The sequence below is a fragment of the Balearica regulorum genome, chromosome Z (assembly GCF_011004875.1).
Source record: "Balearica regulorum gibbericeps isolate bBalReg1 chromosome Z, bBalReg1.pri, whole genome shotgun sequence".
Classification (NCBI taxonomy): Eukaryota; Metazoa; Chordata; class Aves; order Gruiformes; family Gruidae; genus Balearica; species Balearica regulorum.
The window spans coordinates 35,098,985-35,126,545 of record NC_046220.1 but is presented as its reverse complement, the minus strand read 5'-3'; the positions used below and the strand labels follow the sequence as shown (position 1 = coordinate 35,126,545).

General features: G+C 48.2%; 1 protein-coding gene across 1 annotated transcript; it reads left to right on the top strand.

Moving 5' to 3' along the window:
- The first annotated feature begins 723 nt into the window (after positions 1-723).
- SLC49A3 (solute carrier family 49 member 3) lies at positions 724-27,561 on the top strand. The gene is made up of 10 exons (XM_075740193.1): positions 724-895; positions 10,817-10,975; positions 11,935-12,154; positions 18,224-18,300; positions 18,418-18,555; positions 19,126-19,242; positions 20,859-21,011; positions 22,846-23,003; positions 24,031-24,143; positions 25,618-27,561. Exons 1-10 carry the CDS (start codon positions 767-769, stop codon positions 25,770-25,772), a joined length of 1,419 nt encoding a protein of 472 aa, XP_075596308.1. The 5' UTR covers positions 724-766; the 3' UTR covers positions 25,773-27,561.

Sequence of the window (27,561 nt, the reverse complement as noted above, 5' to 3'; positions counted from 1 at the left end):
CTTTTGCTTTGCACTCTTGGCTTTTTCCCTTGGTGAGTTTTTGAGAAGGAGAGTAACAGCTAGAGTGGGTGTCTCTGCGTTGGGGGCAGACGATACTGCTGTCTGCAACATAACCAGTCATATAAAACCAGAACAAAACTATACATCCCGTGGCTGATAGACCCCTGTGGGTCTTAACATCCTCCCTTTATTCTCCTCAAGTCCTTTCTCCAGTAAGCGATCACCCTCGGACAGGGCTGCTCCCACAAGGCTTCTCCCTCCTCCAGCCACCAGCACCCCCAGCCACTGCAGCTGCCGCTCCGGCGCTGACCGAGGCAAGAGTTAACGGCAACTCTTACGACAGCGGAGCTATCAGCAGACGTTAGTGATGTTGTTGCTGTTGTTGTTTTCCCGGCACACGGGGACAAAAAGCACCTTCCTCCCCCGAGCGCCTTAGCAACCCACTTTCGGAGCACTTTAGCAGTCCCGTTTCGGAGCACCGGGCTCTTCCCCTCTGCCAGGCGAAACCCAGGGCAAACCCGACTCCCCGGGCAGCAGCAGCCAGCTCCGGGCCCGGCTCAGCACCTGCGTGGAGCGGCTGTCACTCGGATTGGCGCGGCTCCGCAGGGCGCCTGCACCGCTGCCCCACGCTGCAGGCCTTGCCGTGCCGCGCCGCGCCGTGCCGGGCGGTGGCTCGGCCGGGGCCGCCCCGGGGAGGCTGGCGATGCGCGGCGGGGCGGGGCCGGGCGGGGTAGTGCCGTGCCGTGCCGAGCCGAGCCGAGCCGTGATGGAGGGTGCCGAGGCGGCGAGCCTGCTGGGGGAGCGCGGCCTGGGGCGGCTGGCCCAGTTCAAGACCTACCGGCGGCGGTGGTTTCTGCTGGCCGCCGTCTGCCTGCTGAACTGCTCCAACGCCATGGTGAGTGCGGCGCGGGGGCGGCACCGGACCGGCCGGCCCCCGGCTTCCCCCGCTGCCCCGCACACCCTCCCCGCCGCCGGGAGCCGTTCCCGCTGCGCGGCTGGCGGAGCCCCCGCGGCCTGGGGATGGGGGGGGGGGACTCGGCATCGGGGACGCTCCTCCGGCGGGGCGAGGGCGGCGCAGAGCAGGCAGGGCAAACAGCCCTCTCTCCTGCCTACCTGTGACGGAGCTCTGGGAGCAACTCTGGCTGCTGCTGCCACCGCCGAGGGAGGATGGAGTGACAGGGCTCACCTGAGCCAAAACCACCTCCGATGTCTTCCTAGAAGCAGCCACGCAATCTTCAGGGCTCTGTCCCAGTGCCCTGTCTCGGATCCACCCCCGCATCCTTGGAGCACCGGGACTCAGTTGCACTCGCACGGCGCGGAGAAGCCTCAGCCTGGCCGTGCCTTAGGGACCGAATAAGCGGGCTTTCCTTTTTTAACTTTATTTCTCTGGTTACAGCTTCGGCCAGCACACCTCTCTTTCTGACCGGTGGGTTGGGGGCATAGAGGGGTGGTGATGGGGAAAGGGCAGGATGGAGTGGGAGGGGGTGTGTGATCTGGAAGTGCACAGCAGGAAGTACCGCAGCATCAAGCCAGACTGGGATGGAGCAAAATGTATTCTGGAGCACACCTGAAATTGCTGCCGAGTCCACTTTGTAGGCCATGGGGTGGAACAGAAAATATGCAGCGCCTGTGAAGGGTCACGTGTTTCAAGCCTAAGAACAGGAGAACTGTATTGAAACTCTGGGTAGAGGAGCAGGAGTTAGGTCTGCCTTATTGCTGGCCTATGACAGCAGATTTATCTGGTCAGAAAAAGGAGCAGGTAGGTTTCCTTTTGGTGTCTGTTGCACATACAGAACAGTACAGGCGTGATTCTGCACTAAACATACGAGTATGTTAACTCTGTATTGCTTACAGGTACTTTAGTCTGAAAGTCCTGGAAAAAAAAAAGATACCAGATCACACCCCACCTGTTAGATTAAAACTAAGTTCAGTAATTACCAAGATAAACACATGAAGTTTCCCCTTACCAAGTCCTAGTATGCAAGATGGAAGCCCATGTCTTTGCTCACCAAGTCACTGAGGACACTTGATAATTATCAGACTGATGTAGAATTATTTATGTGCTTGAGGATTACCATGCTGCGAATGCAGACTGTCTGACAGCCAACATCAGGCACTGCAACCTGCAAACATTTAAATGCTGGGAAGGAGGAGTAGGTATTCCATGATGCAAGAGTGCTGGAGCAGAGAAAAGGAAAAACATAGTGAGAATTTGGCTGTATATGGAAAACAAAAAATGAATGTGCCTTCTCAAGTGAAAATCACTGTATCCTTGAAAAGCGTAAAAAAGCGCCCTGCAGAAAAGCAATGTGAAGCCCCACTGCTTGCTTGCAATTAAATTGGCACAGCACAAGAACATTATGTAGCAGGAAAAAAACCACCCTGCTGGAAGTGGACATTGACAGTATGGGTGTAAGAAGCTGTACAAAACCTTTCCAGGATGTCTTGTCAGTCCTTGACTTTGCTGAAACCTTCACAGTGAAACTGGATGGTTAGTTAAAAAGATCCTTTCAATGCATTTGTGAGTATAACTGTGTCCTGAGTCACATTGCTGAAAACTTTGTGGCCCTGAAAGATTGTACTGTTGTCTGTCTGCTTGATCTCTTGCCAACTTACTGACTGTCCACAGTATTATTTTCCAATGGTGTGAACTTAAGCCAGAAATTCACCACTTCAAAACTGGGTGCTTAATAAATATCTTAGGGTGGAAATACTGTTTCTAAGCCACTGTAAAGATCTGGAATGGCAAGTATGCTGACATACAAAGTTGCAAGCAAGCATTTCCTGATGCTAAAGTTTATCCTAAATCTGCCCGATAAAAATCATATTGAAATAGAGGGAGTGGTTGAAAGGCCATGAATGCAAAGTGGTTGGTTACCATTTAAAAGTTCCAGATGGAAAGATTAGTTTACCAGTTTTGTGGTGTGAAAATTGCCTTGCAAGTTAAGATGTGTCCTCAATTCCTGTGCAGATGTTGCATGCAGCACTTCATTCTACATATTCCTGTGTCAGGCTATCTGCAAAATGCATATGGTGAAGACGCATGACTTTTGAATGGTCTGACCTGGAAAGAACAGATCACCTCATGTGCTGGACCAAGCTTCCAGGACAATGCCTTGTATTCCCCACTCTTACCCCTGCACACGTGCAGCTTTCTATTAGTGGCCTTCAGTGTCACTAGAAGTGGGAGGCAGGAGATAGTCCTGAGAGGGAGAGACTGTCAGTGTCAGGAAGACAAGGTAGGAGCAACTTAACTGCAGGAAAACACACTTGGTCGTGCAGCAAGGGCAGGCTGAGAAAGAAGTATTTCTTTGTTCAGTCTGTTTTAGGATTGTGATTGAGCAAAGCCAGGCCAGACCATGTGGTGATGAAAGGGGCACACTTCGCTACTTCCTCCTGCTACACATCATCACGTGAAATTCCTTCTTTAACCAGAGCACAGTGGGATAAATATGCCATAAGGGAGGCTTTTACACCAACAAAAAATAGCCCCTTATTTGAAATCTGTATTACTGACCTGAGTTTAAAAGCCTCTGTCTCTCCTTACTATGCAAAGTGGGTACTATCTTACCAGGGATTGGTTCTCATTTCCTAAATACAGCTATTCTGGAAATTCCTGAGCTGATAATGTAGTGTAAGAAAGCCTTGTATTGTCTTAAGAAGGCCGTAAGTAGGCATCAGTATAATTCACTTGCTGCCTTAAGTCCTGGGCAGAGAGGCTGTTCTGACCACAGCTAAGCTTAGATGATTGCTCCTCAGCTGTCTCTTGCAACACTCCTGGTGAGGGGTGACATAACTATGCCTGCAGTTGCTCCCCAGATTTGTTTTGTCAAACTGTTGCTGTGGCTTTGTGTGTATGGGTTTTTTAATCTGAAGACTCAGTGTTTAAGAGTATTCATGGTGTGCTGACAGCTGCTGTAGCAGTAAACTTCTAAGGCAAATTCCTTCCTTTTTGCCTCCTCCCTGCAAAGCTGAACATGTGGGAACTTTGCGTTTCACGGGAGGAACTTTGCCTTGCCTTAGCACTAGGGACAGACAAACGCACAGAAGAATGAAATTAAGAGTGTTTCCTGCCCTGTTTTTTGCTTGTCAGCATGAGCAAGCTAGGGAGAAGGAGAGGAGCAGAGAATTGGAGCTGGCTCACACTTGGCTGGGTGGTTCTTGACTCACCAGCTTGGAGGGCTTTTACCACTGCTTAGTGTACTTGGGAGAGGAAGGAGAGCTGCACAAGTGGAGACTGGCATGCTCCAGGGCAGGGTGCGCACACTTCTTGCCTACACCTGTCTGCTCCAGCAGTGGCCCTGTAGATACTATGCATGCACACACAGCTGCTCCTGCCTGGCTGTTGGATCCTGCTAGTCCTCTTGAGACATGTAGAGGCTACAAGTGACATCTAGGTGGGGATCTGTCCTATCGAAAGATCACGCCTCTATCCTTACTTCCTAGGCTGCTGAGTCAGCATGGGTGCCTTCAGTTGAGGACAGGGCTGTTTGCTTCCAGACTGTGTGGCCCTTCTGACCTTGAAGATGAGGATTCCGGTGTAAGGGCTTCATAGCCCAGACCCAGGGGAGGAGGAGGCAGCCTGCACGTCTCAGAAAGACATCCTACATCACCTGCAAAGCAGTGTCCAGGTGCGTGGGAGAGAGCATGCTGGGACTGCGAGAACTGCTGCAGGCAGTGCCTGACAGGGGATTGGTGACCTGTGCCTGTTACAAAGCAGAAGGTCTTGTTTCATGTAAGTTGTCCCCCTTGGCTTCTCCTTTTTAAGCTGTACAGAAAAGGTATTACAGGGGCATTGCTACACTGTGCACAGCTATACAGTGTGCCAGACAGTGAAGAGCACTCCATATGGCAGCCTTTGCTAGCTGATACCACCATCGACATGGCAAAATGGCTTAATTTCCACTCTGCCTGATTGCATGCGCTTGCCACTCTGCAAATGATTTTGCTTTTCACATTTAGCATCTTGTTTTGTAGGTGAGGAGAGTAGACATTGGTTAACAGCTTGCCTTTCATGGAAAACAACATTTTTGGTACTGCTTCTGGCAGGGCTATGCCTGGTTATACGTGTGATGCATCAATATGTCATTACTGCTCTTTGACCTCCAAAAACCCCGGGGCTGTGTTTAGTCATGCTGCCTTGTGTGGCTCACAACTGTTGCTTACCAAAGTGTAGAGTCTACAGGAAGTCCTCCCTTCAGCTATCACCTTGCTACCATTGCAGAAGGAGAACTGGTGTGGCTCACAGCCCACCAGTAACCTCCTGCGGAAGTGGGAGGGAGGGTGAATGTTGGGCTCCCTTGGAATGGGTGGGGGGAAACTGGGTTCTGCAGGTGAAATAGGTCCTGGAGAGTCTGTGTGGGAGTGAAAACAGTAAAGGCAATAGGGTAGAGGAACTGAACCTGGAGAAGCTGGAGGTAGAAAGGGAATGAGAGCAGGAAGAAAACTAGAGCATATGGGCTGATTCTGGGAGGAAGAGGACTGGATCCACATCTGCAAATCAGTTAAGGGTTTACAAGGGTATCAGAAAGAGCAACAAAGAAGCTTAGAAATGGGGGCAGGATGAGAACAGCTGTAACCTGTTCTTGGTTACAGGAGTGTCCAAGCCAGCCTGCAATTAATGGGGAAGGGAGCAGGCAGTCTCTGGGAGGTGCAAGAGAAGATAAAACAAAATGTCAGCTAGAAGAAAGTTAAAGCAAAGGGAGGGTGAGCAGAAAGTGGAGCCAGTACCCCTCCAACACCAGTACTAGTCAGATGGTTTGACTTCCAGTGCACTTGCTTTCCCTGCTGGTCCCATGTGCTCCATCATAAAGGAGGTGTGGAAGGGGGTCTCCTGTAATTGAGGATGTAAATAGACTCTGGGTGGAAAACATTTCTGTCCTTTTCTTCTAGTGATGGGGCATGGCTACCCAATCATCCAGCTGTGTGCTGAAAGCAGTGGGAGCTGCAGCTGTTCTCCAGTGCTCATGGGGCTTCAGGGGACCTTCTGTCCTCTTCATCAGTTGCTGTGCCCACTGTGTAGAGCACAAGTTTTTATAGTGAAGAGTGTGTGCTGAGGTATGACTTCATGCCCAGACTAGCATGGACTGGAGCTTTTGCTGTCTCTAAACTCAGAAATCACAGTGAGATGAACATGCTTCTGAGGCTTGAGCTCAGGAAAGGAGGAGTGTGGAAACTACAATTCCTGCATTTAGAGAAGGAACAATGTATGTTATTACAGCAGCTATTTCAATATCCTGCTAGGTGCATATCTGAAGGGAGAGAAAAGTCCATCCCAAATGTTGAAGGATCAGATACTATGGTCTGCAACATGAGTGACCATGGCCAGTGATACTGGATTATACTACAGCAGGAGCTGTTATTTGAGAACAAGTAATGCAAAATCTGTGAGGTAATGCAGGGAAGCAAGTTTTGCTAAGTATTAGTGGGTTGGGCTTCCAAACCCATTGTGGTTGGCTGGTGTTCAAACACAAGAGTCCCTGTGCCTGAGTGGCTCTGCGTGGGCTTCTGTGTAAATGGCTTGACCTAACTTGACTGTGTGGTGCGGTCGACTTGCTGGAGGGAAGGGATGCCATCCAGGGTGACCTTCACAGGCTGGAGAGGTGGGCCTGTGCAAACCACATGAAGTGTAACAAGGCCAAGTGCAAGGTCCTGCACGTGGGTTGGAGCAATCCCAAGCACAACCACAGGCTGGACAGAGAATGGATTGAGAGCAGTCCTGAGGAGAAGGACTTGGGGATGTTGGTTGATGAGTAGTTCAACATGAGCTGCCAGTGTGCGCTTGCAGCCCAGAAAGCCAACTGTGTCCTGGGCTGCATCAAAAGAAACATGGCCAGCAAATTGAGGGAGGTGATTCTCCCCCTCCGCTCTGGTGAGACTCCACCTGGAGTACTGCATCCAGCTCTGGGGTCCCCCATGCAAGAAAGACATGGAGTTTTTGGATCGACTCCAGAGGAGGGCCACGAAGCTGATCAGAGGGCTGGAGCACCTCTCCTGCGAGGACCAGCTGAGAGCGTTGGGGTTGTTCAGCCTGGAGAAAAGAAGGCTCTGGGGAGACCTTATAGCAGCCTTCCAGTACCTGAATGGCATCTACAAGAAAGATGGAGAGGGACTGTTGACAAGGTCATGTAGTGATAGGACAAGGGGTAACGGCTTTAAAGTGAAAGAAGGTAGATTTAGATTAGATGTTAGGAAGAAATTCTTCACTAGAATTCCACTTCACTAGTGGTGAGGCACTGGAACAGATTGCCCAGAGAGCTTATGGATGCCCCCTCCCTGGAAGGGAGGTTGTTCACGGCCAGGTTGGATGGGCCTTTGGTCTAGTGGAGGGTGTCCCTGCCCATGGCAGAGGGATTGGAACTAGATGGTCTTTTAAGGTCCCTGCCAACCCAAACCATTCTATGATTCTGTGATTCTGTGAACTATAACATGGCCCAGACAGTGGACTCCTGCTGACCTCCAACATCATCCTCTCCAACTTGTTATGCAGCCCAGCTGTATTCTGCTGTGGGGACTAAACAAGGTAGCTGTTGAGCAGTCAGAGTGTGGGACTCTGAGCTGGGTGCACCTGAAGCCTCAGAGACAAGGCATTCTTGATCTGTAGGTTGCCAAGCTGGGAATTTTGGAGAAGTTTGCTAAAAGATTTCAGTTAATTGTAGCCCTGACAGGGCTCAGAAGGGACATAAGCCACAGTGGGTGAATGGAAATTGCTTGTCACAATTGCAAGTCAGGAAGACACATTGACAAGGGCCTGGACTCTCAGTTCAGCTGTTGTGAGGTCCATTCAGCTGCCTTCAGAGGAGTGCATGTGGACATGGACATGGAAGCGCAGTGCATACCATAGACTCCCCTTGATGCCTTCAGCACCTCACACTGAAGTTCTAGGTCTGTGGCTACGCAAGTAATGGAGCTGAGTGCAGCTTGAAGTATTTCCACAAAGTGAGGCTTGTGCAGGGACTGAACAAGTGTGTAGACAACCCTGCAAGGACAGAGGTTTCTGTCTATTTCTCCTTTTTTTATCTATCCCAGGAGCAACTTGCTTTTGGGGGCTGGTGTCGTATAACCCCACACATTATCTCACCTCCTGCATCTGTCACTGTGATCTACAGTGGGGAGCTTTGATAGTGGTTTTGGTGTGCCAAATCGGAGTTAAGACAATGGCCCTTGGGGAGTGGTGAAGAGAGGAACCTCTCTCAGTTTCTATTCTACATCTTTAGAAGTTACAGGGCTTAGACCTTGCCGGGAAAGAACTGCATCATCCTCACTCTGTTCTGCCTGAGGCGACGTGTATCAGGGTAATCCCTGCGTAAGTGCCAGCCTTGGCAGTGCAGAGTTTCAGAAACAACGTGGGATAACGGCTCTAGCTCCCAGCAGAGGAGCTTGCTAACTGCTGTGGATGAAGTCATCATAGCTGGGAAAACCAAAAGCAGAAGGTAGCATACCCACTGGCTTAGCATGGCAATTTCATGTGTTGGCAGAACCCACAATGCCACCTCTTTGTTGCAGGGGCATTTGGCAGCCACTTTGACCACAGCTCCATTGCCCAATTCTTAATTTCTCTGTTAAAGCAACACATGGTAAACAACGCCTGCCTGAATGGGGGCAGAAACATATTTCTTCTCTCCAGACCCCTAAATAAACCCACTTCCTATTCTGAAGAACAAACTCAGGCTTGGACAGGCTGCAACTACCCATCTTCTGTGCGCTCCCACATGTACACTAGAAATGGAGCTCTTGCTCAGGATAGAAGTACAGGGCAGCCCAAATGCATGGTTTTCAGCAAGGAATGGTTTTACTAGGTATAATGGAAACATGCCACAGTGTTTGATCCCAGCTTCCCTAGGTGTATACAGCCACTGAACACAAAATGCCATGCTCTGGCTAGTGGCATCAGTCTCCTAATGATGTCATGCATGGGTGAGTGTCTTGTGTGGAGCAACAGGAGGGATGAAAATGTACCTGAACTTGGCTTGCAAAATGTATCATCTCTGTAATTACACTGTTTCCTGGTACAGTGTTTCATCACCATCTGGAAGGCAGTGAGGAACTGAGAATTGCTGTTGCTGGAAACACACAGCTGGGTTTTGTTTAGCAGCAGTTTAACATCCCATAATCAAACTAATGCTTATGTAGTGATGCTTGTAAATTTAAACATTTACATTAGCATTACACATTTAAGTTCCCATCCCAATCTGATGACATAAGTTCTGGGAAAAAAAAGGTGGCATCTTCATCCACCTGATTGCAGAAACTGAGTAAACACCAAATCCGCCCTCCGACAGACCTTTGACTGATCCCACATGGTTGTGTCTGAGCCCAGCACAGCGATGCGAGCTTCATGTTGAATGTAGGAGACTTGGCATGTCAGGTCCTTTCAGAGAAGAGGAAAGGGCTGATGCTAGGAGTGCTTGCTAGGACATTGGTAATACATTCAAAGCTTCTCTGTTACTGCCACTTACTTATTGCATCCCTGCCAGGAGAAGAGCTTAGCTGAGCAATGATTCGTGTGTGGCTATTCTCACACAGTGATGCTAAGAAAGAAGAAAAAAACACCTCCCCTGCTGCTTCCATTTAATGCCGTAGTTTCTGTGGTCTCTAGCATGTAAGAAGTAAACAGGAACACTGGAAATAACAAGTAGCAGAGTGCAGGGACACACCTTCATCTGGGGTTACCTGAGCCCTTTTTCAGTTACACATTAACGCGACAGCTGATGTCTGCAGGACGCAGGCTGTGAAGAGGAATCTTGTAATGGCAGAGAGAGGTACCTGGAAAAAGACAGTGGCTGGAGTTCTTTTGTAGGAAGCTATAGCTGAAGATTTTGTTCACATTTCTGCAAACTTTATCATCTTGAGTATTTAGCAGCTGCAAGATCATCTTCTAACAGTGGAGTAGCTTCCGTCCACATTATTGAAACCCGTTGTCAGCTTAGGCTAGCCTTTCTGAAAAGAACCAGAGAGGGCATCTTCACAAAGAATCCACAGAAACATCCTTAAATTTGCTGTAGTACCCTCATTTCTTTCCCTTGGGCATGATCTCAAGACCTGATTTGAGGATCAAAGCAGGTCTTGTCATTCCCAGAAGAAACCAGAAGCACATAGCAACCTTAATGAAACCAGTGCCTAAAACATGGTTTAGGGAAATGTTTTCAGATATGACACTGGAAGGAAAAGATCAGTAATTATTAATGTACCTCTTGTGTTTTCCTGTTATGTGTTCTCATGTATTGAATAATGCAAATTTCAAGGCCCTTTCCTAGCTGTTGAGTGTGTGTAGGACAGCATGGAATAACGTGTCTCTTGGCTGACACATGGCAAAGTTGTTCTTACAAGGCCATATCTGGGGGTCACTAATGCAACGGTAAATACCAGGCTGAGTTTAAGAGGCTTTTAGTTGCAGAGAGGAGATGGCACCCTCTGTTGTGTTTATGCTAACACAGAAGGATTGCTTGTGGTTTACAGCAGGTAAGTAGGTGCATCAGGGGCCAACATGTTGAACCTGGGGACAGAAGAAGGTAGTGACCTCTGCTTCAGCCAGCTCCCAGCAGCAGGACTAGGGGATTGGGGATGAGGTAATGAAATGGATGAGGGGCTCTGAGCCAAGATATCGATAATATCAGTGGTAAAATAGTTGTAGCATGAGTTAGCTGTAGACACTGGGGGTTGGAATTTTTATTACCAGCCTTAACATCCTAATTTCAAGGAGAGACTAAGATAGTGAGACCCTTTGCAACTCAGTTAGACAGTTAGAGGGGATGTTTCACATTTCTGTTCTGGTGGAGGTGTTCATGCTTACCCTTCTTTGCTCTCTATTCTGCAGCTGTGGCTGACGTTTGCTCCAGTGGCTGATAAGACAGCTGCCTACTTCTCCATTTCCCTGGAGATGGTCAACTGGCTCTCAATAGTGTACCTCCTCATCTCGATCCCATTTGGTCTGGTGGCAACATGGGTTCTCGACAGCGTGGGGCTCAGATGTGCTGTGAGTTGAACTGTTCTGTTTCCCTGAGGGTGTTTCAGCCAGACATGGCAGGGGTGACATCTCCATGGGTTTAGCTGCACAAAGCACTAACATGCATACTGTGAATGGGAGTTTTGCCAAATGCTGCAGAGGGTGAGCATGTTGAAAGCTCTGTCCTAGTTCAGTAATAGCTGTCACATTGCCTCGGAGGTGGGGAGCAGTGGGAAAAGTCAGAACAATGTTGCATCCCTACTTGCCTTTTTCTGCTTCAGTTTTTGTTGTCTTAGCCAACCGACAGGGACAGATTCTGTGACCTGACTCCGTGAAGAGCTTGCTGGAATTGTGTAGGGTTTGCTGTGGAAAAGTGTTAGCACAGCTTTTTTTAATTTTTTTGCAGGGCCAGTTTAAGGAGCAGCAGGGCAGGGTGCAAGCAAGGGACACCTGTCAGCTCAGAGCTTGGTCTGTGCTAAGCCAGCTTGGGATCTCTACACAGTCTTCCCAGAAGCAAGAGTGTTGTGGAATGTGGCACTGAAACGCTAGCATGCTAGTGGTATAGAAGAGCATTAGCAGGATCCGTATGCTGGATGACTCATTGCCATAATATTTGGATTGTCACAGCAAAATATGGGTTATGGCGCAAAGTTGCAGAGTGTAATTAGTGAACTTTAGATTTCTCATCAATTTCATGACAGTATCTGCTGTCTTGCATAAGCTACATTGTGATGTAGTTCTCATGTGGGGCCAGGAGAGCCACCTCGCTCCCTAAGGAGACAGGTAACTCACTCACTGTTGGATCAGGAGCATCCTACAGTGACCCAAAGAGATGGGGGTGGTCTGCAGGCAATGTTCCATGCAGTGAATTACTAAGACCTCAGTGTCTCCTGTAGTGTATCTCAGACCCTGCTCATGCTACCCTGTTGCACTAAGTTCTGCCCTTCAGGCTTCAGCACACAATCCCTGGCTGTTTCTGCTTGCTGCAGGTGATCCTGAGCGCGTGGCTGAACATGATGGGTAGCATCATCCGGATATTCAGCGTCCTGAAGTTCCTGAGCTTGGGTTCCCAGAATTACTGGTACCTGTTTGTTGGGCAATGCCTCTGTGCTCTGGCACAGCCCCTTATCATCTTTTCACCAACAAAACTGGCAGCACTATGGTTCCCAGACCACCAGAGAGCGACAGCAAATATGATCGCATCAATGTGTAAGTGATAGCTGCAAAGTAATATAGCTGCCTCCCAGATCTTGCTAGCATTTGTTTGCCTTTCAGAGATGCACCAGGCAGAGGAAACCCTCTGTAGTACAGCCATTTGGCCCTGCAAATATAGCTCTCCTGAAGAGCCTCATAGCCATGGGCAATAAACCAGTGCTTTCAAGATCCCACAAGACAGGCAGGCATTTCCATGCTGGGGAGAGGTGGGCCTTAGCCACATCCAGGTGCAAAGTTCAAAGTAAGCCTCTCAGGTTCCCAACCTTCTTCCTCTCTGCCATGATCATCTTTGCCTAAATATCATAAAGGTTGAGGACAGCCCGCAGTGTTACTAAATCTAAAGTCTGTAGTGGTCTTAATTCTGCAGCTTGTTAGGAAGGTGCCCAAATTGCATGTCATGCTAGTGGTCACAGTTGCCAAATTCTGTAACTGGATAGAGGTGATGCTGCTGCAGCAATTTTGTCCACTGGTTCATCCAGTAGCAAGGCTGAGCATGTATTCCCAGCTGGTACGTATGGATACACAGATAAAAGATACTCAGCTGGCCACAAAAACATTTCAGGGATGCTAAATGCAGCAAGACTACCCATGCAGAAACCACATCTGCCTTGCAAAGTGCCTGGAAGCTGGAAAATGAGGGGAGACACCAGATACACTTGATCCGATCTCATGCCTCTCTTGGCCGCTTTGGGCCCTGCTAGAGATAGGATACTGCACTTGACAGACCCGTTTCCTCCCTCCATGTGACATTTTCCCCAGCAGCCAGAAGAAATTGTTCCTCCTTTCTCCAAGGACTCAAGAGGTGTCCCAGAAACTGGCTCACTGGCTGCAGCTGGGAAATCTCACAGTATCTACCTGTGCAGGAGAGCCTTACCTGCCCTTCCCTCAAAACAGCCAGCAGGCACCTTCGCTCTCCACTGCTTTGGAGTTGTGGGGAAGGGGTAGGCATGGGGAAAAGGGCAGTATAGGAGCACACCTATACAGCTTTCCCAATGCTGCTGCTGCAAACCCAGAGCACAGGCACTGTTGGTTAGCAAGAATGGATTTATAATGTCAGAACAAATAAATTCTTTTTGCACTCTCTTCCCTAGAATAGGGTGGGCCTGATGGCTCACCTTATTTCCCAGGGCTGAGATAGACCTTCACCTTCCCTGCTGGAGAAGGAGCTCTGTTGTCAGCGTGGTGCAATACAAGTACTGCCAGGGACTACTGGGCACTCGGTCCTTCACTGCCCTGAAGGACTCCAGCCTGCAGACAACTTAAGTGAGAGAACAGCCAGAGCAGCCAAAGAGCATTTCTTTCACATACTGTCCTCAGTCCTTACAGGACCAAATGGATCTAACTATGGGAAAGAATAAAACTGAAGAGCAAGGAACAGTGGAAACCCAATACTTGAATCTGTTCAATCTGTGGCATGTTGAGATACCAGCGTGAGGACTGAATGGGCTGTGATTGTTATCTGCTGCAATACCTGCATATTGCTGTGTAGAGGGCTTTCATTAACAATATCTGGTTACACCCATCACTGTCTATTGCTGTGTAGAGGGCTTTCATTAACAATATCTGGTTACACCCATCACTGTCTGTTGTACAAAATCAGGATTTCATTTCAAGAAAGTTTAAATATTGCCTAGAAGAAGCATGCACCACAGCCCCAGTCTGGCGGTTAATTACCTCACTGGCAAATGTCTACGTGTTACTTTTCATCTTGATGCTCCTTATCCCCCAGCTATTCAGTCTTGTTGCACCTGTTTGTCAGGTAGTTACAGACAAAGTCACCTTTTCTCTCCTTTGTCTAGAAAGACTGAACGGCTCCAACCCAGTCACTTTACAGGCACATTTCCCTTTGCCTCTTCCCACATGTCTCCATGTCTGCCTGTTGCTTTTGCGAGCTTTTTCTCTCAGCTTGCTCCAGTTTATCAATACCCATTTCCTGTGTTAATGCCAGAGCAGCACTCATCATTGCAGTACTGTCGGTATCAGTGCTGCACACAGGAACTGGCCCTGCAGCCAGTATCTGTACAGCTCCTGTTAGTGCTTCTGGGTAGGCTTTCTTGTGCTTATGTGCAGGCAAAAATGGACCTTGCACCCAGGATCCTGCTGAGCAGCTGAAATCACTATGACTCAGCTCTGCTCTTGAGTATTTATTGTGTCTCGGTCCTCCCCATCATTTGCAGGGACTTACGTAGAGAGAAGCAGTGCAGGGCTAAGAACTGATCCCCTGTGAAGACTGTGATAAATTCTCCCACATCAGAAGAAGTACTTGTCTGAGTCCACTGAAGTGGCCTCTGCTTCATCCATGGGATCTTAATTTACTGTGATCTGTCAGCATTCCATTTTCTGCACCCTGCAGAGTTTTAGTGCATCAGCGTCGCTGTCCACAAAACACACAAGCTAATTCTGCAAGCTAATCCACCAGGACCCCCGGACCATAATGTACAGTTGATTAACTCCAGTGATCTCTTTTCCATCCTTAGTCTAGACTCATAATTTCTCTTCCCAGGAAGAGAAGGCAGCTGAAACTCTGTAATTGCTCAGATAGTCTCACTTAGTCTTTTCAAATTTAGCCCAATACTCACATTTCCATCCCTCACCCATACTGTCTGGAACAGCTTCAGCATGCCAATAGTTGATGGAAACACCTGACAGTAGTTTTTAGGCAGTCCCCTACAATGCCCAGATGCATTTTACCCCAATGAAGAAGCTTTAATCCATCTCCTTGGAAACTGTTGATTAATTGTATCCATGTACTTAGAAGCAGGTAACATTTCTCCAGGATCAAAAGGTAGTACTTTCCCAAGTACAGAGCAGAAATGCTATGGTTGTTGTGTACTGTGGCACTATTAATGATGCCTCAGCAGAATCATAGAACACACAAAGTTGGAAGGCACCTCTTGGGATCGTCTTGTCCAACCCCCTGCTCAAGCAGGGTTGGCTAGAGCAGGTTGCCCAGCGTCATCTCTAGTCAGGTTTTGACTGTCTCCAAGGATGGAGATGTTGCAGCTTATATGAGCAACATGTTTCAGTGTTCCACCACTGTCACAGTGAAAAAGGTTATATTCAGACCGTTTCCTGTGTTACAGTTTGTGCCTATTGCCTCAGTTTGTGCCACTGGCCACCACTGAGAAAAGTCTGGTTCCCTCTACTGTACAACCTCTGATCAAGGTTCTTTTCTCCAGGCTGAACAGTCCCAGCTCTCGCAGCCTCTTTACATATGAGAGATGCTGTGGTCCCTTAATCATGTCTTTGGCCTTTGATTGGGCTTGCTCCATTAATGGCGTATCTTTCTTGTATTGAGGAGCCCAGCACTAGACTCAGCACTCCACATGTTTCTCACCAGGGCTGAGTAAATGGGAAGGATCACCACCTTCCATTTGCTGGCAATGATCTTCCTAATGCGACCCAAGATGCTGCTAGACACCCTTCTGCAAGGGTGCATTGCTGGGTCATGGTGAACTTGCAGTCACCATATCCTTCTCTGCAAAACAGCTTTCCAGAAGCTTCTCCCGGCTGATCAGTCCCAGCTCTCTCAGTCTCTTCTCACATGACAGAAGCTCCAGTTCCTTAATCATCTTTTTGGCCCTTTGCTGGACCAGTAAGTCTGTGTCTCCCTCATACGGGGAAGCCCAGAACTGGACACAATACTCCAAATTTGGCCTCACTAGTGCAGAGTGGAGGGGAAGGATCACCTCCCACTGAAAACATTCTGCCTAATGCAGCCCAGGGTGCTGGTGACCTTTATCATGAGGTTGTGTTGCTGGCTCATGGTAAAGTTGGTGTCTACCAGGACCCTTGAGCCCCACGCCAGGTCCTTCTCTGCAAAGCTGCTTTCCAGCTGGTCAGCCTCAGTGTGTACTGGTGGCTGGGGTTATTCCTCCCTAGGTGCAGGACATTACATTTCCGCTTGTTGAACTTCACAAGGTTCCCTTCTGCCCATTTCTTCAGCCTGTTGAGGTTCCTCTGAATGGCAGCATAACCATCTAGCCTGTTGAGGTTCCTCTGAATGGCAGCATAACCATCTCTTCAACAGCCACTCCTCACAGTTTTACATCATCTGCAAATTGGCTATGGGTGCACTCTGCCCTATCGTCCAGGTTTTTTTGCTAAGATTAAGCTGTATTGCCCCAGTATCAACCCCTGGGGTGTGTCAGTAGTGACAGGCCCCTGGATTTCATGCCAGTGATAACAGTCTTCTGGGTCCAGCTGCTTAATTGACTTTCAGTTCATCTCATTGTCTACTTATTTAGCAAGTACTTTGTCAGCTTGTCTGCAAGGATGTTGTGGGAGACAGTGTCAACAGCCCTAGTAAAGTTGAGATAAAAAAATCCACTGCTCTCCCCTTAATCCACCCAGCAAGTCATCTCACTGTAAAAAGCTTTATAGGTTGGCTAAGCATTTCTCCTTTGCTGACTACTCCTGTTCAGCTTGTTGTCCTTCATGTACCTGGAAATGGTGTCCAGGATTCATTGGTCCATGACCTTTCCAGGGATCAAAGTGAGACTGAAAGGCTTGGAGTTCCCTGGATTCTTCTTGTTGCCCTTCTTGAAGATGAGAGTGACATTTGCTCTCTTCCAGTCCTCAAGAGCCTCTTGGAATTGCCATGGCCTTTTAAAGATAATCAAGAATGGCCTTGCAATGAAAACAGCCTGCTTCTTCAGTGCTTATTGGTGCATCTCATCAGTCCCATGGACTTGCGTATGTCTAGTCTATTTACTGTTCCCTAACCTATTCCTCCTCCACTGAGGGTAAATATTCCTTGCTCCAGGCTTTACCTCTGGTCTCAGGGCTGAAGGATAGTCTTACCAGTAAAGACTGAGGTGAAGAAGTCATTGAATACCTTGGCCTTTTCCATGTTATTTGTCACGAAGTCTACTGCCCCATCCAGCAGCAGGCTCACATTTTCCCTAACTTTCCTTTTGCTGCTAATGTACTTGTAGAAACCCTTCTTGTTGCCCTTTTTATATCTGTCACCAGAATCAATTCCAGATTGGCTTTGGCTTTCCTAACCCATCCCTGCACACTAGTGGACAATCAACTTCACTTGTTTGACTGTTTGCAGAGCATCTCCTTAAAGTTAGAAAATTGTCTCCTGGAATTTTGGATGTTCCCAAGCTGAGTCCCAGGAGTGCTGCTTCACATGCTGCTCAGCTCCAGCCCCATAACAATGCAACCCTCTACTCCAGTACAGACAAGTGTCCAAGATTCTCTTCTGCCATGTGATTTTTGTAGTTGGTAGCAGAGATCAACTTTTATGCCAGCTTGGGCTTTATTAAGTGGATTGGTTTGAAAGCTGTCATGAATCACCTAGTGTCAGTTTAGAAAGCTATCATAGGGCTTTCCTGCTTTTCATACCCTTTTGGCAAAGAAGACCAATGGCATCCTGATGACCACTGGGAAGAGCATTGCCAGCAGCTTGAGGGAGGTCTCCTGTCCACATCTGAAGAGCTGTGTCCAGTTCTAGGCTCCTCAGTACAAGAAGGACATGGACATATTAGTGTAAGTCCAGTTAAGAGCCACTAAGACAATTAAGAGAATGGAGCATCTGTCATGCCAGCTGAGGCTGAGAGGGCTGGGACTGTTCACCCTAGAGAAGGCTCAGGGAGGTCTTATCCATATGTATGCACACCTAATGGCATAGGGGGAGTAAAGAAGGGAAAGCACCTGTGTTTGTTAGTGCTGCTGTGTAACATCAGGACAGATTACATGGATTCATCCATCTTCATTTTGTCCCTTCAGCTTAGGGACATTTACTGAGGCAGCCTTGTGAGGATCAGGACACTGTAATTCATAGATAAAAAACAGTTTACAGAAGTTAGGGGCTGTAGGGAAACAGGTTTATAGAATGGACTTCATGGGGGTGAGGGAACAGATGTGGCAACAGCAAGACCACACAGTCAGCTTCTCCAAGTGTTCCCTTCCTGGTTTCTCCCTATATATGCCTTGTTCTGTCCTTACTTTTTGCTCTGCTGCACACTGCAGCTCTGGTGCCAACTGGCATTGGGGGTGGACACAAGATTCTGACTGCTTGTATGAAAAAAGTGTCTCTGTTTTATTTCCTTCTAGCCAATCCCTTGGGTATTCTTATAGCAAATGTGCTGTCACCTGCACTAGTTCCTGAAGGAAAGCACATCCCACTGATGGTAAATGAAAACTGCTTTAATCAGCCAGCTGGGCTGATTGGGGTCCAGCTGCTTTATTTATTTGGAGGCAGTGCAGCTGGAAAGACTGGTAACACATCTTCTCTTTGTGTTGCATAGCTGGGTGTTTATGCCGTCCCAGCAATAACAGCCTGTGCTCTAGCAACTGTGGGGATTCGTGAGAAGGTTCCTCCAACACCTCCTTCGGCCAGTGCAACTAACTCCACCTCCCAGCCATTCCTCACAGGGCTCAAAATGGTAAGTGCTGTAACACAGAGAGAAACCAGTGCTGGTGTGAGGGGTGCAGCCCTGCCAGACAGGGATATGCTGGGGAATCTGCTGACAAAGCAGACTCTGAACTCCACTCCACCAAACCCACCATGGAAAGCCCTCTGCAGGAGACTAGGATTCCTTCCTTCCTCAGGGAGTGGAAGCTGCTTACAGCAAAGCTGCGAGAAATGCTATCTGACCATTCAGCCATGGGCTGGATGCCATTCAGCTAGCTCAAACAGGTGCACCTCGGCTCATCCAAGAGGACCACATGACCTGAGGCTTCTGAGAAGATGTGGTAACAGGTAGGACAGCATATGGCAAAGTGAAAGAAGAATTTGGGCACAGAAGAGATCCTTCCTCCCTACATGGTTCCCATTTTAAATTGTCCTCTGGCTGAACTGACCTGAGAGAGCCAAACTCCTCTAATGATCACAGGGTTGCCCTCTCAACATTTCCAACTGAGGGGTCAAAACTACTGACCCTGAAGTCTACTATCATAGCCAGGCCTTTTTGCCCCTCCACTTGTTTGAATGATACATTAACTTCTTTCTCTAGCTCCTGAGAAACAAGCCGTACATCATCCTAGCAGTGTGCTTTGGAGGAGGAATTGGGATGTTCACCTGTTTTTCAGCTCTGCTAGAACAGATCCTTTGTGAAAAGGGGTATTCAAATGTGAGTATTCCTTCTTTCCTCCCCATTGTCCACATCATCTATGATACAATCAAAATTATTTTCCCTGATAAGGAACTCAGAGCAAAATGAAGACAGTTGAATATGCTGCACTGTCTCGTATCTTATTTGCTCATGTTACCTAATATAGATTAAGCAGTACATTAATCCAGGGCACAGTCAATCTCTCAGTATAATGGATGATCTGCATTTTCATTACAGCCCATGGCCAGACTCCCATTTGCAAATGGAAAGCCTTTAGTCCTCAAACACTTTTTAGGAAAAAAGAGTATTGTTATTTTTCTAAAGCACTCCAGAGTGCTGATGTCTATGCAGCCTTCTGCCACCTTCCCCAGAATGGGATGGGACCCAGACAGGTCCTAGAGTGAAGCTGAAGGCAGACTGACGCAAGCATCTTTTCCTTTTTGCACAGTCTTGCATGAAGCCAGGGCAGCAGAGGAAGTCACAGGTACCGTGACAGCTGTTTCCCCATCCTTCCCATGACATCAGCCAGGTGCCACTTTTAGAGTTGCGCACAGCATGTGCATAGCTGGTTCCTCCTGCTCTCTCCCTGCAATAGCAAGGGGCTGCCCCAGTTCCTGTGTTTCCCCTCAGACACTTCAATCCTGCTACTTGTATCTCCATGGGCATCCTCTTAAAACACCTCTGCAGCTGTTATGTATGCACATCTACATATCTGGTCTCTGTCCCCTCCTTCTCAACTCTTGGGTGTGATACCTGGTTCAGTGCTCCATCACCAGGTCACATTTGCACGGTCCATTGGCTTTTAACTGGAAACCTTTTAAACTTTGCAGCCTTGCTTTCTGTGCATCGTAATGCTTTTGTCTGTGTGTGACTGGCTTGCCCTGGCCCTTTAGCCCACTGAAGCTATTCCAGATACCCTTTCATTCCAGTCTGGCCCTAAGGCTCCCAGAAGTTTTAACCCAAATTTGCTAAAGCTTCCTGGCTTTCAGGATTGGTGTCTGCATTTGAATTCTTATCAAGCTGAAGGAGCAGTACAAGCAAAGATAGTGCAGGCAACAGAGCATGTCCCCTAACCTAACTACTGCTCACTGCCTCTCTAATTAGACCTCCTCACTGCAGCTGGGTGATGCTGTGTCTCATCTAACATGTTTTGGGGCTGCCAGCTGTGTGGAAGGCATTCTACCAGTGCAGGTCCCTGGTCAGAAAAGGGCCAGGAAGATGATTATAAACAGGAGGAGATCCCAAGGCAGTTGGACCTGTTACCACCAGTGTGGACAAGGCATCTGATTGCCCCTGGAGGAGCCAAGAACAGTCCATGCCTGGGCTGGAGCATTTAATGCCAAGGAACTGCTGCTGCTCTGCACCCAGCCTCCCTTGCCCAGTGTGCAGAGACTTGCCATCCGTTGAGACCTTGGGAGTGCTGCGACCCTTCTGTCCCCACACACTTGTAGCAGCACCTGGGCCCTGCTGTTTGCTACTTGGAGCCACGTGGAGGCCTCAGCTATTGCAATGGGCAGGGAAACTTTTCCTACTTCAGTAAGTGACACACTAGCAGCAGGCAGATGGGGCAGTGACATTAAAACCTCTTTCCTAATTGCTCTAGTTGCTCAGTTACTTCTTGTTCTGCCCTCCAGGAATTTGCTGGCCTAAATGGTGCACTGTTCACGGTGTGTGGTTTGTTGGGTGCTTTCCTGCTAGGCCTATATGTCGACCGGACGAGGAAGTTCATAGAGTCCACCAAGATTTGTTTCTGCCTGAGTGCACTTGCCAGCATCGTGTTCGCAGTGGTGAGTTCTCCCTTGCATTGCACCATACCTGTGGGCTTAGTTCTGTTGTCACCTGATAAATCATCAACTCAAACCAAGGTCATTTGATGTCATTATTTATTAAGCCACATGTTATCCTTTGGGATTATCTCTCTGGGGTAAGAATGTTTTAAAGAAAAACCCTTTACTGAGGATTTCACAGTCACTGTAGAGCCTAAGATAGACTGCTTCAGGATATAAATAAACTGGCTTAATTCTACCTCCTTACATTGGATCACCATGTTTGTTTACTAGCCCTGAGACCATTCTTTCCAAAAAGAAATGGAATTGCTAAATATCTGTCTTAGAAAAATGAACAAGAATGCCGTAGTTTTTGCAACGTCTGCCTTTAACAGTGGTGGCTGCCAGGAGTGTAGGATTAGCAGAAAGGACTCCATTATATGCCAAGTTCTGCAGTATTTCCTCAAGCAGGAAAAGACAAGGGAGACGCAGAAAAGGGGGACAAGTGAATCCAGCCAGGAGAGGAATCAGAACCTGGAGACTTTATACCCATGGGGCTGGAGTGCAAGTACTGCGCTCAGGCGTAGCCATTGCCAATGGGAGCCATCACCCAGGAGGAACCTCAGTGTGAGGCACAGGACTCCTGGCACTGTGGAGGATCCAGACTAGTGCAGGTCTCTGCTTTCCCAGCAGGCTTGAGCTGTGCATTTCTCCTGCGTGTTGAAAAACCCAGAATACGCTTTCCTGTGGGCCGAGATCCTGGTGATGTTAGCTCCACTTTGAAGAGACAGACAAATGCAATGCCTTTCTGAGTGTAGGACAAGGTGCCTAAAGCAGACGTTGCATTTCCCCCTTTAGTACTCTGGCATTTGTTGGGGGATGCTCTGCATGCCTGGGCTCAGGTAAAGCACAGAGTAGGCAAGGGGCTGTGTCAGGAGCAACCAGCAAACATTTCCCTCCTTCCCTCCCCTCCATCCTCTTTGTCCCATACAGATGAACTACTAGTTCAGAGTAGTAAAATGCAAAAACACCCATTCAAATTTGCTTAATGCCTTGACACTTTGACCTCAGACACAGAGTTTTCCTTGACTTTACCAGGTCAGCTGGGCCAGACCTGCTGCAGCCATGCCAGGAGAGACACCTCATGTTCCTCTGTGGGAATTTATTACATGGTTAAGGAAGGAGGTACTAGCACCGTGGCTGCAGGATTTGTGCCCTTGACTTTACTAGCATTGGCTGGACAAGGTCATGCTCTTTCCTCCAGAGCTAGGGACAAGGCTGTTCTAGGCACTAAACTAACCTCCAGGATTTGTGAATGTTTCAGGTGGTTTTTTTGTTTGTTTTGTGGGGGGTTTTGGTGATAAAACCCTAATGTTACAAACATTAGACTGACATGATAAGGAATAGTTTTTCCTTATCAATGATCTGCAGCAACCCAGTGAATTCTTATACATAACTCAATGCAAACACCACTTCTGAGATGTTAGCTTGCACTGGGAGGAAGGTGTATGTTTCACTTGGTGCTGGAGATATGCTGAGCACACAGATACACTGAGCACACTGCTCGTAAGTTACTGACCAGGAATTCAAGTGACAGTAATGCGACCACACCAGCGCTTTTCAGGTAATTCTGCTGATCCTCTCTCCCCTTGCTTAAATTCAACAGATAAATCTTCATTGTGTAGCCATTTGTTGGCTCTAGAGGGTTGGAGGTAAAAGAGCCATTTCAGGAACAAGTAGGGAAGGTACTAGTGAGAACGGGGAGCCCTTGGGGCTTCCTGCAGCTTATGGGTTCAGAGACTTTCTGTGCAGCAGTGCTGACACTGAGACTTTGGTGTTGCTTTTCTGCCTGCAGGCTTCTAGGTTCAGACACCAGGCTGTCACGCTGGCCATCAGCAGCTCGCTCTTTGGTTTCTTTGGTTTTGCCATTTACCCCATTGCCATGGAGCTGGCAGTGGAGTGCTCCTACCCCGTGGGAGAGGGCACATCTACAGGCCTGATTTTTGTTGCGAGGTAAGCTGGGAGGTGAAATTCCATGGACAGCTGAGCTTGGGTTCAAAAACACACACACACACACACACACATAAATGTGCAGATAGAGAAGAGCATGGACTTCAGTGCTAGCCATCCTGCTGAACTTCTCTCTGGCTGGCTGAGCCATAGAGTGGAAGAGCTGCAGATTTTAAAGCAAGAAGGAGAATGTGGAATTCGTGCAAGAAAAGCAAGAAAGAAGAGGAAGGTCTCCCTTGCTTGGCACAAAGCAGGATTCAACGACACCCAGCATCACTTACTGTTGAAGCAGATGGGGGCTGTATGCCTGAGAGGGGCACCCCTTCCTATGGCAGTACAGGGACTTGTCAGGTCTCAGTGCTCTGCTGAGGGAGATGGGGCTCATCACTCACAGGGCAGCTGGCCACAACAGTTGGGGCAGTGACAGTCCTTCCTGTGATCAGTTTATGTGCCTAGAGCTGGCACTGGACTGCAGCAGGAATGACTTGCTGGAGCCCTGAGCAGTGATATACGTGGCCTGGTCCCGTGTGTGTGTGTATCAGGTGGAGCTGCTGCAGCAAGAGACGTCAGTCAAAGAGTGGCGTTAGACACTGTCTTTGAAGGCTGTTGTCTCCCACTGGTTGTGGACTTTGTTGCTGCTGCCAGCCAGCTATGAATGAGGAGGAGGCTGACTTTTTCCCATCTTCAGCCCTGCAGTGAGAGGTATTTCCAAGTCTCCGCCCAGTGACTAAGCCTCAGCTTCCTGACAGCTGTAGTTCAACACCTGCCTGCCTCCAGAGGGAGGGTATAGTAGTCCTGCCACGCTGGCTGCGAGTCTGGGGGTGTGCTGAAAGGCTGACCTGGACACCCTGTGAGGCAGGGCCAGTTAACCAAGCACCTGGGCCAGAGGAAGCCAGCAGTAGCTTTCTCTGATAGAAGGACCCTGTTCCAGAAAGGGGCCTCACTTTCTTCCTGCTGGGGAAGCTTGGCTTCTCTGCAGCACTGATGAATCAGGCAGGTGCCATGATCGCATGTTCGTTTCTCTCCACAGCCAGATTGAAGGAGTTATTTTAATGATTCTACTACAAGCCCTCACCGTGCGTGTTTCTGAGGACCCATCCTCCACCTGTGCCCTTGACCAGGATGGAGCCCTGGACTGGACAAGTAAGTATGTCCTTGGGGATACTATGCTGGATGCTGAGTTGCACCCCATGTACCTCCCCCCCCCCCCGCCATGTCTCACTGTGAAGGTGCCTGCAAGACTGATTCCTATTGCAGAATGTCTTTTAGCCTTCCCAACCAGATGGTGCACTCCTTGCTGCTCCTGCTAAAACAGGCCTGCATGATTGAAATGGGAAGACCTCTAAGATGCCATGAATGCTGCTGCTGGCTCTAGGTTAAAATTTCTCTTACAGCCACCCTGCAGAGAGCTGAGCTTCACCAAACTAGAAAGCAGCTCTTCTAATGGGAAAGACACTGTCCACATAGCACAGCCTGTGCTGCTTTGCAGTGTGAAAGGCCAAGATTACAAATGCATCGACTGAAAGTTATTTCTCTTGCTTCACACAGCTGCCTGGATTTGTAACATGCCAGTACAGCTTTGTTCTGACTTATTCCACATTTTCCTTCCTTTCCTAGCTGGTCAGGAGAAGAGATGGCAACTGAGGTGAACAGGAGCACAAATGTGTTTTCACTGCAGACTAAATCCTGGTCTTGATCTCTCAGCTGGTTCATATTTATGCAATGCTGACACCAGGTCCTGGGGACACACCATAACACAAAGGCGGGCAAACACCTTTTTAAAATATCCTCCTCGGCTGAGCAGAAACTCCTCAGAACAAGCTCCACTAGCTGGCAGGGAACAAGGGTTCACAATAACTGCCCAAAAAAGCAATATTTGACTGCTTCATGGCTGAAAGCCCACAGTTCTCCATCTCATCAGGTTAGAGCTGGATCTCATGATTAGGTACCCATTTCTACTCATTTTGCAGTCTGATACATGCAGAGACAGCTGTGGAGAAAGGCATGGAGATTTTTGAGACACTGCTGGAATGAGAATGTAACTACTTCCAGGCCTCATTACATTGCTTTTTAGATGTACTTTTTTTTTTTTTTTTTTTTTCTCTTCAGAAAAGGTTCTTTCAACACAAATTTTTCTTTGGTTAAAGTTTATCCTTAGCAAACCTTTCCTACATTTTGCTATCAGATGATATAACAAGAATTACTACCTGTGGGACTTGTTCCCTTATGAAGCTCAAGTGTTTTGATTCAGTCTTTCTTGTAACTGTCTTCACCACTCCCCAACACACAAATGTGCGCACATACACAGGAACACACACTCCCACAAACACACTGTGTGCACTGGTGTAAGACCCCCAACCTGTGAGGTCATGCAGGACAAGAGTCTTGGAAACTTTCCACATTTCACTCAAATCCTCTTCCTATGTTATTGTTACACGAGACAAGGTTTGGCTGTTACCAAACTGGCATTGCCCCACTGTGAGCTGCATATTGTTCTCCAGGGTTGCCCTTGGGAGGAGATCACCCAGGCTGTGCAGCTGCTGGGGAGCCGACCTCCAGACTTCTGCACCCGTGGGGAGTTGTGAATTCACCACCTAAAAGCGTATCTTCCTTGCAGCTCCAGTACTGGTGCTAGCTGGCCTCTGCAGTGCTATGGCTTGTTTCTACGTCATCTTCTTCCACACTGACTACAAGCGGCTCCACGCTGAGACAAACAGTGGTGATTTGGTCAAGGCAGAAGATACAGCAACAGCAGATGTTCCTGAAGCCTAACCAGGCCAAAAAGGGGATGCCAAGGGCCCAGGAAGGGAAGGACTCAGGCCTGTGGGCAGGGACCATGACTGCAAATGCTCAGCTGGCACACTGGGATATCCAGGTCCTGTTGCACAACGAGCAAGGGCTAGAGCAGAGTCACCAGGACGCCTTTGCTGTGCTTCCCTCAATCTTGTATTTATTTGCAAGTCCGGGCTGTAAGGCTGCACTGCCAGAAAGGTCAGAGTGGAACTGGACAACTATGCAGGTAACAGGGATTTTTAGCTGACTTGATTCAAGCTAAAGAAGTGTTGCAGAGGAGAGGAGCATCATATTTCAGTCATTTTTTTCATTCTCATGTACTTGGATCAAGGGTTAAGCTTTCGGAGCTGTGGAAGCTACGCCTATCACAAACCTACTGGAAAACTTCTGTTTAAGGACTGTGGCTCTTGTGTGGCATAGCAACTCTTCCACTCTAAGGTTGCAGCTAATTGTGCCTCTTAGCTAAAGGCCAATAGGAGCTAGAGCATCCTTCCATTGCAGCAGGGAAGTCTAGGTATGTGATCTGTAGTACAAGTCTGTTACAATGAGCCACTTTGTCCTCTCCTACAAGAGGAAAATAAAGCCTTGCCTGCAGTGCCACCTGTAAAAGGAAATATCAATAAGCAGCAGAAGTTAAATATGGCAGCATTCCTCAACCTTCTGGTCCCCTGCCAGATGCTGAGACATTCAGGATAAGCTTGTTACTTGGGCTTCTGTTGTTTCTCCATCTCCCCTGCAATTCCAGTGGTTTAAGTTTTCCACAAGAAGATGAACCTGCTGGTGTAAGATTAGGGGAGTGCACCCTCCCCAGCCCAAGGCATAGGGGAACACTGAGAAGGCAGCTCTCCTTTTGGGGAAGCACACAGCAGTGGCTCGTGCTGGCAGAACTGGCACTTAGAGAATGCACGGACCTGTCATCAATTTCTGCAGATGACAGGGGCTTTTTGGGGAAGACCAAGTGAGAAACATCAACAAGCACCTCCTAGTTCTGTCTGCAGCTGACACCTATTCTTTAGTGTTAGAAGAGATGGGTAGTGACACAAAAGATCCCATGTGTAGTTCAGTTACTCTACAGTTGCAACGGTACAAGTAGATTTTTCGTTTTACACTACTTTCACCACAGTCCAGTGTCCTGCTTTGGTGTTCAGGTATAGATGTATAAGCTGAGAACTTTTTACCCTATAACATTTTAGTGGTAAAAAAATGAGATGGATGTGACTTGGTGATGCTTCATACCATGCATTTTGCAAGGGGATCTGAGTACTTGCTGATTAAGGGAACTTGATACAAATTGGGCCTGTGACTGGCTTTGTCCAGTCCAGCTGGAGAATGATCCCAAAGCACAGTATGCACTTTCCCTGAGAAACACTGCATAGTCTCTCAGTGCCTGAATTCTCTTCTTCATTAGCAGCTGGAAAGCTTTCCCTATGTCAAACACCTAGCTGCATCCTTCTAGGGAGCCTGCCCGTTCCTACAGCTCCAGCTTTTTCCTTGATGTTTGTCCAAAGGAGCAGGAAGGAAGTCTGAAACTGAGGTGAAACAAAGTCACTTTGGACCTGTCAGAGGAATGAGATCAGCTGTCTTTTGCAAAACTAGCTTGTCAGTTCTGCAGCCCTGGACTTAATACACTGAACAGATTAACACCAAATTTACGTGCCACTCCTGAGTCCTACTGTACTGGGAAGCAAGAAGCACTTGGTACTTTATAATTTTATATATTTACAAATGCTTATGTTTTTTAATAAAGGGTGATTTAAGAAAAGATTAA

Excerpts from the sequence above, each read along its gene's own strand:
- SLC49A3 (XM_075740193.1), top strand. The coding sequence starts at position 767 with ATGGAGGGTGCCGAGGCGGCGAGCCTGCTGGGGGAGCGCGGCCTGGGG. Across the intron at positions 12,155-18,223 it reads AAATATGATCGCATCAATGT|CCAATCCCTTGGGTATTCTT; the intron begins GTAAGTGATAGC and ends ATTTCCTTCTAG. Across the intron at positions 23,004-24,030 it reads GGCCTGATTTTTGTTGCGAG|CCAGATTGAAGGAGTTATTT; the intron begins GTAAGCTGGGAG and ends TTCTCTCCACAG.